Source organism: Aulonocara sp. 'chitande type north' Nkhata Bay, linkage group LG4, assembly GCF_057382095.1.
Source record: "Aulonocara sp. 'chitande type north' Nkhata Bay isolate Kocher_YH1m ecotype deep benthic linkage group LG4, A_spYH_male_GT1.1, whole genome shotgun sequence".
Classification (NCBI taxonomy): Eukaryota; Metazoa; Chordata; class Actinopteri; order Cichliformes; family Cichlidae; genus Aulonocara; species Aulonocara sp. 'chitande type north' Nkhata Bay.
Window position 1 is genome coordinate 30743454 of NC_141347.1, and position 19731 is coordinate 30763184.

The 19731-nt window shown below is 41.5% G+C and overlaps 1 protein-coding gene across 1 annotated transcript in view; it reads left to right on the plus strand.

Moving 5' to 3' along the window:
* The first annotated feature begins 408 nt into the window (after positions 1-408).
* Positions 409-19731, plus strand: part of vat1 (vesicle amine transport 1) — a 30427-nt gene continuing 11104 nt past the window's right edge. Inside the window, exons 1-3 of the mRNA XM_086289844.1 lie at positions 409-1055; positions 7317-7524; positions 18548-18718. Coding sequence (XP_086145970.1) covers positions 630-1055; positions 7317-7524; positions 18548-18718 — 805 coding nt within the window. The 5' untranslated portion in view covers positions 409-629. The remainder of the gene's footprint in view (positions 1056-7316; positions 7525-18547; positions 18719-19731) is intronic.

The following is a 19731-nucleotide window of genomic DNA, read 5'->3' on the forward strand; positions in this document are numbered from 1 at the left end:
AAACATGTTTATATAATTCAGTGCCTAAAATGAAAAGCCTACTGAGTCTATGGTGGTATTTTTGTGTCACATGGTGTAGTTAATCTTGTATTAATCTTTAACTGCAGCTTTCTTTGAAGTGCTTTTCTATTTTTAAAGCTACTTTTTCCTTTAACCACAGCACCTTAATATTCTTAAGAGGATTGGAAGGAATAGCAGGCTTGAACGTTTTTCCAAGGATTGCTTTACTTGCCTTTCAGTCTTAATTGACATTTTTTGTAAATCATCCCTCTGCTTAATGCAATATAGGCTCATTCTATAGTCAAAGACAGACAGCCAAATCCACCCAGTCATACAAGCCAATCCCCAAGCTTCATCAGCACTCCGTGTTTTCCAGACTGCCTATGTCTCGTCCCACTCACACTCTCTGTCAGAGCGCGGCGTTGACAACCACTGGCCACTGATCAGCCCACTTTGCACGGGTCGCGTCTCCATGCTAGACTGCTGAAAAAGGAGCTCTGTCCCTCACATTTTCTTTTACTTGCAAGTCAAGCATCTGACTGAAAGCAGCAAGCCCGTCCACGGCAACAAAAGCACAAGAAGTCAAAAAAAACTCCAAGTGATTTTCTAGGCTCATCACTGTCTGCACAATGTCTGGAGAAGACGCACCTGCTCAGCAGCAAAACGCCGTGGACCAAAAGCAGGAAACCAAACCTACCGAGGAGCCCAAAACCGAGCCACCCAAGACGGAGTCCCCACCCGCCGCCGCCGCAGAGGCAGCGGCCACCCCGGCGGCGACCACCGAGAAGGTCCCTGAAGAGGAGACCTTCACCTACCGCGCTCTGGTGCTCACCGGCTACGGGGGGTATGATAAAGTCAAGCTGCAGGTGAAGAAAGGCAAGCCGACACTCAAGGCTGGTGAGGTCCTGGTTCGGGTCAAGGCATGCGGACTGAACTTCGCCGACTTGATGGCCAGACAGGGGCTGTACGACCGGCTGCCGTCCCCGCCGGTTACCCCGGGAATGGAGTGCTCCGGGGTGGTGGAGGCTGTAGGGGAGGAAGTAACAGACAGAAAAGTAAGCACAAACTAGCTGTTGCCTTTTCTTTCTTTTACTGTGTCATATAAAAAAAACTTGCTGTGCTTGTGTTAATGTTTTGGTGATATGTATTTCATTCAGTTTGGGGCCGAACTGTTACATCTGGGCATGGGCGTGTCAGGCTTTTCTCCCTTCACTGGAAAAAAGTAGCGGTCGGGTTTCCATTTCCACGATTAAATTAATTTAACGTCATCAATCGATTGCAGGGCAATTCATCCAAAATACGGGGATAATATAAATCGGCTTTTTGGTTTAATATTGAGCTAATGTGGTTTCACATCCATTCATTCACTTCTGCGTAGAAAGCAGATGGCACTTGTTGTCTTAACGTGAAAAGCAATAAAGCATGTCAGTGTGCTCATGTTGATTTTTCATCTCTTTTGAAGAAGCCAAAAGTGTGTTAATGAGGCAAGTTGTGCACAATGCGGCCAACAGAGGCGTCGCCCCTCTTGTCTCCCCGGTTTTCGAATTGCGCTACCAGTGCGCACTTAGATTGAGCAACTTCAAGTACAAACTAGTTGCTGAGATTGAGAAGGATTCTCTGTTCACACCAAACATTCATGTTGAAAGTCTAAATCTATATAAACACATGTAATCTGTGGGATGCCTTCCATCCTTGCTGCACCTACGCTATGCTGCGCTTTGATGTGCGCCATGGTGCGGCGTGTTGCGTCAAGTTAGCTGGAGACACCGTGGACAAGACCGGAAATGAGTGTGTTCTGCCTTCAGAATTAAAGCTACTAACGCGTTCATGTGTTTATTAGCCTATCATATTTTGTTAAGAAAAAGAAGGAAGCAATTAGGTGTAAGAAAACGAGCACTTTTGATGGAAAATTATTTAAAAGAGTGGCTAATGGGTATACAAACATGGCTCTACTTGCAAAATGTTAGGCTAATTAATAGGCATTTTATTTTGGAGAATATGGAACGCTGTCACAGTAAATATTATGACTTGACACCGGTGGCGGAGACCGAAGTCACCGACGCCTTTTGTTACCGGGAGCGACGATGGCGCACACACGAATGGAAAGGGCGAGGCGCGACGCAACAGACAGCATGGTGTGAGAAACTGAATCAGTCGCACTATGTTCCAACAGATATCGAATCATATGTCCTGTGCTCAGAGATCTCTTTAACCCAGTGTTTCAACATCAAAAGTTCAAACCAGTGCGCTCTCAGACAATTAAGTAAATTAAACAGAATATTGAAGCCCCTTCCACCTTGATTGTCATCCACAAAGAACGATGCGTTGTGATGGCAGCAGGATTATTGGTGTCTGTCTTAAATTGCACGATGAGCCATATGAATCTATGTCTTGTCTCCTAGCAGCATGGCATCACCACGGTAACGCCTTTTAAAGGTTTTTAAACAAAAAAAAAAAAAGAACCCAAGCGTTACAAAGCAGCCAATGATGACTCACGCTGCTTGTTGTACTAGTACCAGATTTTCTCACATCGTCCAGTTAATATCTGTGGACAACACCATGTGATGCAAGTGCAGAATCAGTCCATCTGACAGGGAGTGGCACATATGTCTGTAAGGTGTGGATCCCTAGATGGATGGCTAATCTATTGCAGGATAACAGTAATAGGGTTAATTAAATGATTGGTGATGGGTGAACTTACAGCAGCCAGACATCATAGAAAGCGAAGACCCCTGTGTTTCAAGAATACTTCATTGCTCCTTTCCACATTGTCAGGGATGTTGATTTGATTTAAAGGTCACAAAGCACACATAGAAACACACAGCCTATCGATACGCTCCTACATCCCCTTGCGGCCTTTAGCTTATAGAATTAGGAGACAATCTTCCTAATGGATAGAGATCACTGCAATCTTTTGGCAGCTGACTCTCATGGAATGTGCTGACCCCTGATGGCACAGAATTTTTGGGAGGCTCATCACCCACTGCTGCATTATTTGTCTGCCCTGTATCTCTCCCAGATAGGCATATGCACACAAAGACATTCAACAGTGGGAGTGTCTGAGTGTCTTTCTTCCCATATATAATACATAAAGGCAATAAATTTATTGCTTCTTAATTAAATAAAGTAAGATAAACAGTGGTTAAGTAGAGTGCAATCTGTTTTATTTCATATTTCCAAAACATTGATATAGCATATTAGATATGCAATGCTTTAGGTTAATTTCTGAAATGCATGAGAACTGCTTTAAAATACAGAAAACTGTGTACAGTAGTGTTTTTGAGTCTTTTTAATGCTTCTACACTTTCTCCCCCCTTTGGCGAGTGCAAAGACTCGTGGGATTCTAAATTTCTCACTTCAAAGCATGACTTTAAAAGTGTTGTTGTGTTTAAACAGGTGGTTTTGTATTTAGACTCTGTTGCCGGTGTGTGAATGGGTTTTTGGTGTTTGTCTGGCCAAAGAGAGAGTTAAGGTTTATCTAGCTATGGGCCACCCTGACTAAGACACCCATAGCAATTAATGACATCTGGTCAGGATTCATCTTCAGGAAGTTTGTTAAAATGCTGAATAGGACAGTATTCACATACACATGTGGTGCAAGAAGTAGGGGAATTGCAAGAACACTGATGTCCTGTTATAAGAAACTTAAGTAAGGAAATGCAGCAAGGACATGTAATTATTCATTAAAGTAATAAACTGTGAAGTTATAGTTTAGAGCTCTCAGCTCTTTATTGTAGTTTACTAAAATTCTTGAAGTATAGATAAAGGCTATTAAACATTTTTAGATTATGTTCAAAGATTAAGCAATATTTGTTTTGAAACTCAAATCAGTACATGGATCAAACAGTCCCGTACGCTGGTTTTTCCTCTATCTTGACCTCCTTTTATTGATTTTTTTTCTCCTCCATTGTCTATCAGTAACTTTCCCTTCAAAGAACAATAAGTTGACTGAAGTATTACAGGAGTTGAGTCACCTGAAATAACCCTAGCAAGCAAATGTGGGGAAAAGTAAAACACTGAGTAAGATCAGAAAAAAATGAATCACCCTGAAGCTCCCGTGACACTAAACATCAGCGTGTTTTTTTTTAATGTTTTGTTTTTTGTTTGTTTTTTTTACATCAGACCAGCTTTAAAAATGTTCTCCCTCGGTGAGGATCTCGCCCATATGTTCTCAATTATCTCCCTGGCCCACATTGTCAGTCTGGTATTTCCTCCATCAATCCTCCCCTGCCTTTATCTATAGCTTTTTTTCCTTTCATATAAGCTCTTAATTCTGTCTATGACCGCTGGGCTATCGGCAACTTGCTCTGTCGTGCTGCCTTCACTTATTCTGGCCTTGTAACAGTTGCTGGCTTTCTAAAGAACAGCTTTCTCTATTGTCTTCTTGAGCTTGTAACGCGTGCTTTCCTTTCTCTTCTGGAAATTTCTAAAGGTGAACAACTAGACTTTCTTAATTCATCTGAGGGGAAAAAAGATGATGGATAAAATATAGAGATGCAGCAAGTGAGTGCAAAAAGCAAAAAACAGCTTGCAGACCATCACGTAGTTTGCTGGATGGGAGCTGGGTGTGGCCTTAACACCATACAAACTCCATGTTGAACCTAACGCCTACTGATGCAGCAGAAATATGTATGCTTTAATTTTATTCACAGGAGTCACAAGAGCTGTGTGGGTGTTATGTTTAGCCTTTATCTTTCGCCTGAACCTGACTTTGTTCAACCTTTCTTTTTTTTTAAACTTGATAATTTTTTTGCCTACATCATCAAAGCTCCAAGCCACAAAGCAGCTGACTAGGAGGCTTGCATACCCCAAAAGTCCATTCATATACAATGTCTTTGTTCAAGGTGCCTGCACTCCTCACCCTAACTACATCTGATGCAGCATGAAGGCAGAGAAAGGAAGTGCAAGAAGAGGCTATGCGTTTGTCACACTGTGAAGATGTTGTAACAGAAGTGTCACAAGGCTGGTTTATTTGGCCTTGAATGTTCCTACGCAGCTTCTGTGTGACTGACAGTAACTCACATGCTTTACATGGGCATGGAAGAATGGCTGCAAATGCATTTGTGAGTCATGTTTGTTTCCTGTAAACGCCTGAACTCCCCCGCGTATCGATTTGTACCACACTGCACCCCCAATTAAATCACAGAGGTTGATGAATTTGAAGATCCCAGCGGTAAGAAAAGACAAGGAGATGGAAATGTGAGAGAGCTGTCAGCAAGCCAAGGGAAGTAGCCCGTGGTAAAAAAGTGATAGTATACTCTGAAATATACCAAATCACTCAGCCTTTAGACAGAAAGATGAGGGTATGAAAAGAGAGAGAGATCTCTCTAATTGGAATGGATAGACAGCGAGGCGCATGGCTCCCTCCAGACCATTAGAGAAGCCCGGGTGGAGAGGGTTTGTTCCCAGGAGGCGAGAGCTTGTCTTATGCTCAGCCATGGGGAAGAATCTGGCAGGGACTGTGATGGGTGGAGAGAAGCCAGGGGAGAAGATGGGCCCCATTGTCCTGTCTCACTGATGAGGAAGAGGTGATACGGGACACTCCTCACAAGGGAAAGAAGAAAAAGGATGGTTAAGACAGAAAGAGACAACGGAGGATGAAGAACTGGTGATGAAAGAGGGGATGTCAAAGAAGTCACAGACAGGATGAGACGCGGGACTGGAGAAGGGGAAGGAAGACATTCTATAGTTATAAGAGGAAAAGGAGTCAGGAAGTGAAAGAGAAAGAAGGGAAGAGAAAAAGTGGGGAGAGTGGAAACGAGGTGGGAGGGTGAGCTATGTCAGGAGCTGTGGTTAGGGGGGAGGAAGAAAACAGGAAAAGATTTATAATGCTACAGTTGTCGTTGTTTCTTGTGTCCCTCGACTAAGTTCTCCTGATTGGTTAGTTAGCCTGCTGGGGGGGGGGGGGGGGGGGGGGGGGGGGTGGTAATATCATGGCTAATTGTGGCTTTTGCGAATTGGAGGATCCTGCTTTGATAAGGATAGTCTGAGAGCGGTAAAAGGACAAGATGGTGATTAGGATATGAAACACACATTGCACCTGGGACCAAAGTTGTTCTACACCAGTACACTGGCAAAATTATTAAATGCTTCTCACATGTTTTCTCATATTAAGAGCCAAGAGGGCACTTACGATGTAGTCATTGTTTGGTTTTTTCCCCTTCTTGAGTGTTATTTCCTGATCGCATTTAATACTTTAATTCTTTCTCATGTTTTAATACGATGCATGTTGGTTTTTAAAGCTAACAAAATCTTCGTGCAAGCAGTTAACAACTTCAAATCTTTTTTTTCTTCTTTTTCTTTAACTGCATCACTGTTTTTCTTCCTTTATAAACTCGGCGCAGCTCTGGTTACTATTCTTATTCTGCTCTAGTTTATCGCTTTCCTTCTTTGCTTCCACACTTTAAAAGCAAAGTGTTTGAGTTTGGTGACCGAGGTGGCCGCATGTTTGTGTGTGTTGCTATAAGATAAAAATAAACCTTAGTCTAATTATTTCTGTTCTGTGGATTGCATCATTCACACTGCACTAAGGACTATGAGACAAAGATAGCAGGAGATGAACAGACCAGCGCCTCCAGCAGTGAAATGGGTTCATCTCAAGAACTCAGTCGGTTAAAGTATTGCAGAATTTAGACCTTATTTAAGAAAATTGTTTAAAAATCTGTTATACATACATTATTGTAATGTGTCACTCTGCAGTTGATACAATATTGACCCAGAGACAGAAAGGAGAGGTTTTTCCCTGGCTTACATCATTGTAAGGTGGTCCACGGGATTCAGATATATTTTAGTGGGAAACAGATATCTTACTGATTTTCCAGTGCTTTAGGACTTTGGTGTCAATCTTTTTTGTCAGGTGGGATGAACTCAAAAATCCCCTCATCGACACTACTCATCAATAATGCGAATGTGTTCAATTAAATGAATTTTAAATGAGATCTTATTTTAATTCTGCATGTTCCAGTCATTTGTAGAGCTGCAAGTTGCACTGGAAAACTTGTAACCATTTCAGTGATTTATCCATTCATTTTAGCCTACATTCCATTCATCTATACCTTTAGTTTGCTGTTTAAAGTATTGTCCATGATGCTAATTCACTCACTTGTTTTCTCTGCATCCATAATCTCTAATTATTTTTAATGCAGATTCGTTAAGAAAATAAATTGTTCACGTGTTAACTTAATATGTGCATGTAATGTAATCAGACCGTCTATAATAACTATTCATTTACCCCCTAACAAGCTCTGGCCCCCGGGTTACAAGAACTGAATTTACAATTTCTTTCCACCCATGTCTTGCTGTGCTCTTTGTTTCAGGTTGGTGATAAGGTTATGGTGCTGAACCGCTTTGGGCTGTGGCAGGAGGTAGCAGTGGTGCCAGCAAACCACACCTTCCTAATCCCAGAGGGGATGAGTTTTGAGGAGGCAGCAGCCCTGCCTGTCAACTACATCACCGCCTACATGATGCTGTTTGACTTTGGCAACCTGCGACCCAACCAGAGCGTGCTCGTCCATGCGGCTGCAGGTAAAAACTAAGCAGAAACCAGTTTTCAAAAATATAGAGAAATTTTTATGCCCATGTGGAACACACAGACTCCTTGTTTTCTGCTAGGCATAGGTTGAAGATACATTGATAAAAGGGATTGTTACTTCAACCACTGTGCTTGCAGCTTTGAATAATTGCCTGCATTCCAAAAAGGTCATATGTAAATAAATGTAATCCTACAGCTATTTGTCAGTTTCATCTTAGTTTGCACCATCTCTGTGATTGTGAACTGTGTTTATATCAACCTCTTTAATAGAGTTAAAGAGACCATTTTACAGTTCATCAGAAGAACACAAATCAAAGATACAAAGCTGGTATTACAGACTAAAGAAAACACCCTTTGGCACTTTCACTTCTTGACTTTCTCCTTCTCTGCGTGCCCTGTTTATGCATTTTTCTTTATGAATTATAGCCAATGGAAAAGGTCCCAGACTTCATCTGTATGAGATATGGCTCAGTGTTTTACTCTCTCTAGGACTCCACTAATATAAGAGCACCTGCCACCTGGAGTGTAAACGGTCAACGTTCAGAGCGAGTGGGTGGGAGGGAGAGAGATGGGGATTGAGGGAGTAAAAGCACCTGTTTTGGGGTGTGATCCACAAAGCTTGAGAGCATTTAATTGCTCTGTTTACACAATCAGGCCAGCTGGAGAGAACTGAAGAACACTAGCCAAAATAAGACGCTCTCTCATTCTCCCTTCCCCTTTTCTGCTGTCTACCACTGCACATTTCTCACTTTTTGTCTTATTCCCAGTTTAATTGTGTAGAGGGAGCAAGAAAGGGGTCCCTCAGCTTTGGGAGCAGTTTGTGGGTGAGGATTGCTAAGAAACCTGACTGCCAGGTGAATGCATCCCTTGACATTAACACTGAAAAAAAGAATGAATTTGTAAACTAAACTGCGATATGCCCCGAGCTGAATGACAGCTAACGTGCTCATAGTTGTGGAACTGGTGGTCTACAGAGGAATCCCAAATGTTTGCATTAATCATATCATCTAGTTGATGCAATTCATCCCTGTGAATACAAAAACTGTATGGCCCAAGGGTTCCTGTGCAGAGTGTGTTGTCGATGAGAGGAATGCTGTGTGGTGTGGTGTAAGACACATTTCCCTGCTGGTTTGGTTGATGCGGCATCTCTGGTTTCTCAGGGCAGGCTGCCAATCCTGGCTCGCCAGCTGTCCGGACATCAGGATTGTAAAAGCACATTGCTGAGGCTATGACAAAAATATTTGCTGAACAGTCTTGCCAGTGCTCTGTCATTCCTTGCATGTGTAAATAATCATTGCAAATAGTGTACGTCCTGCTGCACCGCTCTAAAAGCTAGCAGTGTGTATATTAGTAGTGCCTTTTCTGAATAAGGTGTTAGAGCGTGAGAGCTGCGTGCATCCTTCTCTTAACATCATCATCGGCTGCGTGGCTCAAAGTGCGTGTGTGTGTGCGTGCGCGCGTGTGTGTGTGTGTGTGCGTGTCCCACCCTGAGTCTGTCAAAATTGTTCCTGATGTTCTCTGATTAGTGTGATCAAAGGTGTCTGCTGTGACAGGGTCAAAGAGAGATGGGGGTGGGGTAAGACTGAGTGTCTACAGACCTATCTGCGCTGTTCTTTCAAGTCTGTTTTCCAATAACAAGAAGGAGATTAAAGCCAGGGGTGCTTATGTTCCTTACAAAATGTATTCCACCATTCCAGTGCAACTGGTTATTTCAAATTAAGACCTAACAGGCTTGTCTTTCAACCATCAATGGAAACCGGAGTAACCAAGAGAACTCTCACAGACACAGGGAGAACACACAAACACCATGCAAAAAGCCACAAGCCAGCAGGCTTATGGATTCAAACACAGGACCTTCTTGCTGTGAGGTAACCGTGCAAACCACGGCACCGCTGTGCTCTTCCGCTCAGACAGTAATGAAACTGAACAATTTGCTGTATGTAAGTGTGCGGAAGCTGAAATTTCTGGCCCAGAGTAAGAGAGACAAGCTTTTTGAATACGCACTATTTTTATAAATATATAAAAAATAAAAAGTGGTATCAAAAGTATGCTAGTACATATTAGTCTAAAGCCTTTTACTAAATGAAAGTTTAGCTTGCACAAAAAGACTTGTTGCTTTTATGTCATTCATGTTATTGTAAATGAAATTTCTATAATTTCTGACAGAAAAAGAAAGTGATCTGATGATCATGGGAAACTTTCAGTACTTTCTAACATGTTTTATAGACAAAACAATTACCACTTTGTTTTTAGATAATAAACAACTTAACTGCTAACACAGGCATTGCTTCTAGCTTTATAGTAAAGTAATCTAAGGCGATGGTTCCCTTTTTTGGCTAACACTGAAGCAATGTTTACCTGTGACCCCTTTTTGCAGTCCATGATTAAGCACATCACATGATTGAGTTCTGAGCACATCACAACTCAAATATCCCTGGTTTCATTTTGACATGGAGGGGGCAGGGGTTATGACTCTTAGTTGGACTTTCCATATTGTTCATACTCACAAGGCACTCTTATTATGTGTAGTAACTTTGAGAAGATTTATCTTTTATAACATCATTTGTTAGTGCTGGTGTTTGTTATCATCTGTTTCCACAGGTAAAATTAATCGATATGCAATTCCAAGGTACATGCATCTTTTATCCTATGAAGTTATGACACAATAGTGAGTTACAGCTAAACCTTTCTCACAGCTCCACCCATTTGACTAGCATAAATAGGCAAAGGGATTTACATTAGACTCATTAGACTGTCTCAAAATTTTGCAATTGCTGGGTGCATGTGGAAGTGCACCCAAACAAACAACACTGATCTTGTGTGTAAGACATGTCTGCATAACACCACGTTCTTGCAACATTTGTTTATGTTGAGCAAAGATAATATAGTGAGCTTTAAGATGAGATTAACTGGGCCACATAACCCAGGAGTAGCACAGGCAGTGATTGGTTTTTCAACCTCAGTGACAAAGTACAGTTGTAACTACGATATAAACTGGTTATTTTTTCTTTTTATTGAAGGCCAAGATCGACAGCTTTTTACCACATAGACTCTCTGTTTGAGTAATTTTCTTCATTCCTCACCTTCATGTCTTTCTAGTAAATTCTTTGACTCTGACTGACTGTTTTTCTTTCTTTTTTTTTTTCTTATAAGAATCTAATCCGCTAATTAATCGCTTTGGAAAATGATTAATTAAATTATATTTAAAGCGTCCCTGAAGGTCCTAAAACCTTTAGTTGAACAATAATTCCTAATAATGAACATCTAATCATATCATTTTTGACAGATTTGGGAGTTTTTCTTATATAAAGGTTACTAACATTGATGTATATCATAGTTTGGATGAGAAGAATAAAATGCAAAAAAAATCTTTAAGTCAGGGGACAAGTAGCAGAGTCCTGGAAGACCAACAGAAGAGGGATCTCCTCTTCTAGAATGGATTTACAATATAGAGAAAATTATGTCATTAAAAAAAAAGTTGGTCCCTTTCAAGAAATAATCTGGCTCTTAAATGGTTAACTTGTAATTGTTCCACTTTATTTTAAGACCTGATGAATGAGCTGAAGAAATACTGGTAGGTATACTGGTAGGTTTGTATACTTTCGGATGGAGGAATTTTTTATGCTATTCTAACTCACTATATGTTTATTATAATGACATGAGGGTCATTCTAATTGTTAAACTGTGCATGTGAAATTTCACAGAATCCATCCATTCTCAGCTTCTTATCCTTTTCGGGGTGGCGGGGGAGATGGAGCCTATCCCAGCTATCTTGGACGAGAGGCTGGGTACACCCTGGACAGGTCGCTAGTCTGTCGCAGGGCTAACACACAGATGCAGACAACCATTTAGACTCACATTCACATCTATGGGCAATTTAGAGTTTCCAATTAACTTATCCCCACTAATTGCATGTCTTTGAAAGAAAAAGACATCCAAGTAACCGGAGTAACCAGAGAGAACCCATGTGAACATGGGGAGAACATGCAAACTCCACACAGAAAGACCCTGGCCTGATGGTGGAGCTGAACTCAGGACCTTCTTGCTGTGAGGCAACATTGCTAACCACCGTGCCACCATATTTCAAGATTTAAAGATCGTATGAAACTGAAGTAAAGGTTACCGGTAATGTCAGAAATAATAACATAACCCTTCGCAGCTGGTTGCTTTGAATCAGTGGCTTCTAAAAAAAATTTGCCAGGTCTCACTTCAAAAGCTGGAAAAAAGTTCACACCACACATGTCAAAAAGTTTTATCATTCTGTAGAAATAAAAAGGATTCAACAAGTATTTCAGTGTAATGAAGGCCAGCACTTATTTTTATATATTTTGGCCTCTATTTTCCCTATAAAAATAATTTATTCATTAGTTTTACTCCAAATTTCTCCCAGGTCATTTTCAACCTCATTTTGTGAAAAGTTGCATTAATGGTGGTGATAAATTTTAATACTCTTGCTGATGGAAAGCAGTGACAGATGTTCATGGGAATAACCTGCTGAACTCTGTTGTGAGCGTCTTCAGGGATGGATGCTTTTGTGTCTCCATGTTTTCTGGTAATGTCACATCAGCATGAAGAGCAACATTTCCTCAAATGTATGGTGACCTTAACCCATCAGGATCAGGTGACCAGATAGGAATGCCTGCCTGGTGTTTAGACTCTGTCTGTCAGTCAGGCCTTTATGTGCATGTAAGTAAACTCTGGTGAATAGTCCTCAGCTGCTTCTCTCGTGGGTCCGCTCCTGTCCTTTCTCTCCAAACAATGGCTTTTTGTATTTCCTCCCATCGTGCCTCTCTACTCCACTGCGTTTCACATCTGCATCCTCCGTTGTCCTCCTCCGCCTCCGGCACTCCGTGACCTCTGCTCCCTCTGCTTGACCTCTCCATATCCGTGCTCTAGTCTTCGTCATCGGGGAACGTACGCACGTTTCCCCTTTTGTTTTCCCCAGAGGGCTTGGGTGGGGACGAAGTTTAGCGGCATTAGGATGCATCTCGTGGGTTTTTCACTGTACCCAGCCAACTGCCTTTCCTCTGACCTCTCCCTGAACTGGCCCTAATGTTTATGAACCCTGGCCAGTCGTCGTCGCCCCCCCCCCCCCCCCCCCCACCACACCCACACTACACATTCCTGCATACATATGGGGCTCCACTGCTTCCAAACATGACGTCTACCTCTGTTTTATTTATGACTGACTGCGGTCCAGCATTAGGTGTCACGCATTGTGTTGGAGATGTAGAATGCATAATAAGAATTAGGTGGCGCTGTAGGGGAGGATTCTGCTTCTGTGCTTCAGCCATGTCCCCCATGAATGCCTGGATTTCCAGCTCAATCTTTCACTGCTTAAAAAAAAAAATACTCTGCACACTAATAGCACTGTAAGGTGCTTTCGTCTCCATCATATGTTATCAATTATCTCGGCTCATAAAGTTTGAGGTTCGTGTTTTGGATTTTATTTTTCTCAGCGACCAATTATGGTGGCTGCTGCAGCTGCATCTTCCTGGAGTGTATAGGATAGCCTTACGCCAGGGTTACACTGAGGATTAGCTGGCAAGAGTTGAAGTGAGAGGCTTCCAGCTGCTGTATGTTGGTGAAATACACTCTTGACTGTGATGGGGGACAGCTTGAAAGCATGCTTTTAATCTCCATTGCGCCGTGTGAATTGTGAAAGCAATAATGAAACAACTGAAAGTTTCTTAGACCATTTTTTACCTTTGAATCCCTCATGCCTCTGCAAACAACTAATGTGAAGGGATGTTATTTTTAACTGCTTTCATACTTGTCCTGCTTTAGAAGCAGCTGTCGGACAGTTCTCTACATAGCACATTGAAAGGACTTGGGGAACTTGGGTATCTGAAATAATTACAACTTTTCCTTTTTTGTGGGGGGGGTTCTATATGCACCTCAGTATTGCAAGTGTACTGTCAGTGATCTCTGAATGCTTAGTGAGTGAAACAGGTGGCTGGATCTCTCGGGTTTGGTAAATGAGAACCATATCCTGGTATAGATCTTCATGACTCCTGTCAAACCTTCAGGCAATGCCTAAGGCATATGTGTAAGCCACCAGTGCGCAGTTGACTGCAGATGGGACTGGCAAAATGTGTGTTGTTGTTTTTTTTTGGTTTTTTTTGTTTTGGGGTTTTTTGGGGGGGATGTTGTATGATTCCAAGAAAGATTCTTATTTCAGTGTAATTTTCTCCTCCCAGGACTCCCTCACAGATTACTGTTCTCATTAATTATTTACCAGCTAACAAAGTCCCTTGCTGTTTAAGCATTAGCTCATGCGTACTTACATCTCTGGCTCTCACAGATTTGTTGCTCCTTGGAGTGATTACAAAAGTCTGTGTCTTTATAAATGATTTCCCTTCCTCTTCTTTCCAGTCTGTGTGCACAGGAGGTCGTACCCTAGTTTAGCAAATGCTAATTCACTCTGACCACTAAGCGGGAATCTGGGCTGCGTGGTTGAACCGTCTCTGCGTTCCCTGGGCCTGGCATTGCCGGCAGGCAGATCAGCTGCACAGATAGGAAAGAGAAACCAGGGCAACCTCCAACCTAACCCACCAATCACGTTGCTTGTTCGCGCTCTCATTGCTGTAGCCGTTGACAAATGACCCCATCTACCCTCATCCCAACCACCACATACAGTCACAGGTGTATGTGAAACCTTTTTCAGGACACCTGTTTGTGTGATCGTATCTGTATCTGTGTGGCAAAACAGAATAAGTGCACACCAGCTTGTGTTTCATTTTGCGACAAGAAAAGAAGGTTATGTCTATACCTTTACATGCATATTATTATTTGGTCTGTGCTGTGACTGTTTTTGTTAGTGCTACGTGAGAATCATTACTCAGGAAATTACAGGGGCCACCATCACATATGTGCAAGGGATGTTTTTTTGTTTTTTTTTTTAAATTCACTCACAGTAACTAAAAGTGGATTTCCTGTATGAAACACAGAATTTCAACATTAGAGAGAGCACATTAAACTGCTCTTCAAGCCCACAGTGCAAGTACACACACTAGAACAGTCATTCCAGAAAACACAGAGTTTGTATAATGTAGTATAATACCTCAAAAGTACACATTAACAACAGCCAGCCACAGCTCCTTTTGTCATTACAGGAGTTGTATCTGAAGTCAATTATAGAGCTGAAAAGAACAGCAAGAATCTCAACAAGTTTATTAGGTTCAACTTGTTGAGATTGTAACCCTGCCATGGTGACTCTGGGTAACAAGAGATTCCTGTATTTCATTCTTTGTTAGCCACTAATGATAGGTTAAGGAGGACATGAGTCCTTCTGTGAAGAAATCCCAGAAAAAGAAACAAGGACCAGGGACTAGTCATCTTCTGGTGTTGACAGTAACCGTACGGCCTCCATCCGTCCCCATACTAACACCTGAAATCACAGACTGACTCATACAATTGAGTAACACCGTGACGTGTAAGATGATCTTCATTTGGGCAAGTAACACAAAACGCTGACAAGGATATGGCTTTAAAGTTGATTGACGCTCGACGTGGATATTTCATTTATTTTTATAAATCTGAAAAATATTTCTCATGTCCCCACCCTCCCCTGCTGGTGAACTCTGGGTGTGGAGCAATAATAGTGGCCTCAGTGTCAGTTTGGATTCCACTGTGTTTTGGGGAAAATTCCTCTTCACTCCTAACTCATATTGTGGAAGCCAAGTGCAATTTGTGCCAGAATGTTAGAATGTACGGATTCAGGGAAAGACAAAAACCCTACTGTTTATCCAGCTTCTCCGGAGAGGGAGAGGGAAGAACACAACAGATAGGTGGATGCTTTTTGACATTTCCTAATCGCCGAGTGTAAACAATTCAATTGAATCTTCAGGAGAAGAAATGTAATTAGCAACAAAAATGTACTTAAGCTGCTTTTTGCTTCCCTGAGCAAATGGATCAGTGTTTGTGGCTGGTTCTAAATTAACATGAATTCACACTCTGCTCCTGCCAAGAAACATTATTTTAGTTAAAAGAAATAGATATAAAGGGAAGACTTATAATTCAGGAACACAAGCAAAAGCACTAGGTTAATAAGAGGTTAATATTTTAATCTTGGCATATTTGTGAAGATTAGCAGATACCAGCAGCCATTAAGAGCTGTTCAAAGCTATGGCCCCGCTCCTCTCTCCTTTGTGATCTGTGCATGTATCAATGTGTGTGTCCGTGTGTGTCTGTGTGTGTGTATTTGCGAATCGAGATGGGGTGCAATAAGGGGTTCTGGCACAGCTCAGGAGTCTTGTGATGGAGGATCAGGAGTTTGTTCTCATGGGATTCAGAAACAGGTACCGTTCTCCTCATTGGCCACAATGTTTCTTTGACTGGAAACATTTGTAACCAGCCAATATGAACTAATTTTGTCTTCTCTCGTTATCAAAATATGGGTGTACAATATCATTAAAACAGACACTTATTGCTACGTTTTCCCCTCACTATGTATTACTGCAACAGAAGGGGAAAAAGCCATTGACTAAAAACAGCTCTTAAACCTCCCACATGACAGGCGATGCATATTCAACAATTTCTCACTTTGTCTGCCTTCCCCTCTACCTCACGCAAACTGTCGCGTGTGCACTAGTGCAAAAACTCAAGTCAAGCAGGCATGTTTGCGCTGTGTTCGAATGTGTGGAAACATGCATGCAGCTTTGTGATGAACTGTTTGTTATCACATATTAATTATAACGTAAGATATGATACTAATGACAAACTTGCCCAAAGCAAGAGCAGTTATTGAAACAAAATGGCTCCCTCTGCTCAGTCATTGTCGGCAATTTGGCCGAGGTTTCCTTGGCAACGCAAACTTGGTTTCTCACTGAGGACAAGGAGAGACGGTGCTGTTATAACGCAGCCGTGACGGCACTCACATCCAACAGCAACAGCCTCGATTTTGTTTTCTCGTTAGTTGTACCCTCGGTGTCAGCAGGCGTGATTATAGTAACGAAGAGCGGCTGATTCATCTCTCCTGGACTCGGGCTCTTACATCAACAAAACAACACAGAATACATTTCTTTCTTTACACTGAAATGAAGGTTTGTGAAGCAAATTAAAATGATTTGGATTTGTCTTTACAAGTTTTTTGACCCTTTTTTGAACCCTGTGAAAGATTCAAATCTAACAGAAAATGAGATCAGAATCATTGCTGTGAACCATGAAGTGTTTGTTTTAAGTCTTTTGAACTGACTAAAGGAATTATTGTGATTTTAAATATGCCGTTCGCTGTAACTACTTTTTTTTTTTTTTTTTCTTTAAAAGACGCTCCTTGAATGATTTTGGTGACTGTGTATCAAAAAACAGTTTATTGTTCACTTTCATTTTTACTTCATGTCCAGCAGCAAGAGCTTTGATTCTCATACCCTTCAATAACGTTGGTGTCAGTAGGCTTGATAACACCAATGCAGAGTGATTGATTCACCTCTCCTGGTCGAAGGCTGTCAAATTAAAATCACAAAATAAAAAGAATTTCTTGTCGTCACATTGAAAATAAGGCTTTTGAAGCAGTTGAATTTTAAAAAATTCGGCTTTTATTTCCTGGTTCTTTCTCCTCTATAACACATTTTAGTTACAAAACTTTCATTTATTTTTAACACGGGAGTAAAAGCAAACCATTTTATTTTTCATGCTGGTAAGAGAATGGGGCCTAATCCTATCATTAAATCTTGGTTCAGTTTATTTATTTTTTGCTGTTTTTATGCAATAGTGCATCCGCAGAGAGGAACTGCTGAGACGTTGCTCTGAAAAGACTGGTTCACTGGCTCAGAATAATCTTTACGTTTATATGAAGGGACCAGAGGTGCATCAGTGTCATCTGATGCACAACATTCGCTCTGTGCATCACAAAAGAAACGAAAATTCCAACGTTATCGAAAGCACTGAAAACAACACATCCCACGGCATGTTCAAAACACTTTGCTACTGTGTGCATTTTATCACTGTATGTAAAGATAACTTATTGACAACAATCAATTCCACAAGTCTAATCTTTTGCACAAGGGCAATCAAATGTGTGCTTCTCATGCATGTCTCTGTCTTCCTGTCTTTAAGATGATCTTGCTCTTGATCTTCCATAGTCTACTAAATATTTAAGTGTAGATGTCTATGTAAGCATGCAAATTATTCATCTACTCCAAACCTTTCTAGCAGACAGGCAGCCCAACTATGCAATTAAAAATTTGTTATTTAAATATGTTTTGCTTTACTCTCTGATTCAGATAAGATGCACTCTTTACTTGGTCAGGCATGAATGACCTTTATGGATGCCTTTCAGTTCAAGTCCTCAAGTCAGGCCCTATTTCAAACAAGCCACTGCTTATCAGTAACCTATTACTTCTTGCGCTGGCTGCCTTTGCAAACACTGGCAGAGGCTTTTGCCACAACTATGTACACACTTTGGAATACAGCACACAAAAAACACAGATATCCAAAACATCCAATCTGTCTTTAAAGTCTTGGACAGTGGAGCCCTTTTTGTTTTCAGCTGACATGATCATAAGGAACTATTTCATTTGTAATCCAACTGTCATTTTCCAAATGGTGGGGAAAAAAAGACTTGAGCTACTTTTTTTTTTTTTTTTTTGACTTTGGAATTTTTGACAGGTTGTTTCAAATAAGAGAACCAGAAATTCGATGTCATTTGAGCTACAATGGCTACTTTCTCCAGACCTGGATGTGTGTGGGTGTCTATTCACCCCAGGCCAGCTGGGTTAATGTGATTGTGTTTAATGCGCTCCTTACATACCCCTGAGCAAAACACATTCACACTGATATTGACTTGCTTGTTTGGGAGAATTAATAATTAAAATCACATTTACCTGCCATAAGTATGTGTAGAATGGAAATTCCTAGATGCTTGTGTTGAGGTATGTTTTGTTCAGGGTGTTGCCTTGAAAGATTAAGTTGGTTATAAATCCATGCCAAATAGAGTTTGCACTAGAATTCATTACAAATCGTGTTTTTTTGCAGTTCATGATTTCACACATCAAATTAACTCTTGTCTTCCTTCAGGTGGTGTGGGGATTGCAGCTACTCAGCTGTGCAAGACAGTGAAGGATGTGACTGTGTTTGGCACTGCTTCAGCCAGTAAACATGAGACCATCACCCAGGGTGGAGTTACGCATGCCATTGACTATCGCACCAAGGACTATGTGGAGGAAGTCCGCAAGATCAGTCCAAAAGGTAAGAAAATTAGCCATATGCACTGTTAAAGCTGCCTAAATTCATATTGAAACTGAAACAATCTGAAATTCAGATTGATATTTTCCCCTGGCAAGAACCAGTACTGTGTGGCTGCAAACACTGAGATGATACATTTTCAACCACATTGTCTTTCTCGACAGAGCTGGCTGCAATGTGCACTAGACGGATAGCATGTAGGGAGTCATTTTCCCTACCCAGCAAACTCATTTCACTAAACAGTGACTGTTTGGATTCTCACTGCCACCAACAACGTATCCACACAGTTTTATGTAGATGGACTCGCCAAGATGAGCACAAAAGAATTCAGCTTTTCAGTCAAATGAAACAATGTTCAGTTCCTGTTTCTCCTTCCAACTACTGCTGTGATCCTAGCAGGATGGAGACTGTTATTATGCTGGTGGCTCATTTCATAGTCCCCTCTTCAGGCCGTCTCTGTTCTTTGTAACATAGAGTTAGACAGACAGGCATTACAGAGACAGATAGCGAGAACTGACACTTTGGACACAATGTATCTAATTAGAAGCCTGGATCAATGTGCAGTCCTGCTCTCTACCTTTCCCTCTGTGTCTTTGGCTGCCTGTCAATTTATGTGTGCTGTGGTCAAGGCGGAGTCCTGCTGTGAGCCTCCCACAATCAATAAAAGCAGGGTTTAATAGAGCAAGGAGGGGTAGCCCAATTTGAGGAGTCCCCTCTGGCGGAAAGGAGCATCATTAGGCCTGAGCTTATATAGTTCACCATTAATAAGCCACAAAGAAACCTTCATAGTTAGATTGCCATCCTTTACCATCTGTTCAGAGGGTAGGTTATTATTCTATCCTCCAAGGAATGGACAGCAACAGAAAGTCATTTTATCCCTCTGGTCTGATCAGTGACAAGAATGAAAGAACATCAAACAAGCAGGCCCTTACTCGACTCTTCTTCTTACGTCTCTTGGAATATATGGGCTCGTCTCTGTGCAAACATGGTGCGACTTGGCCACACTTGCTACTCCC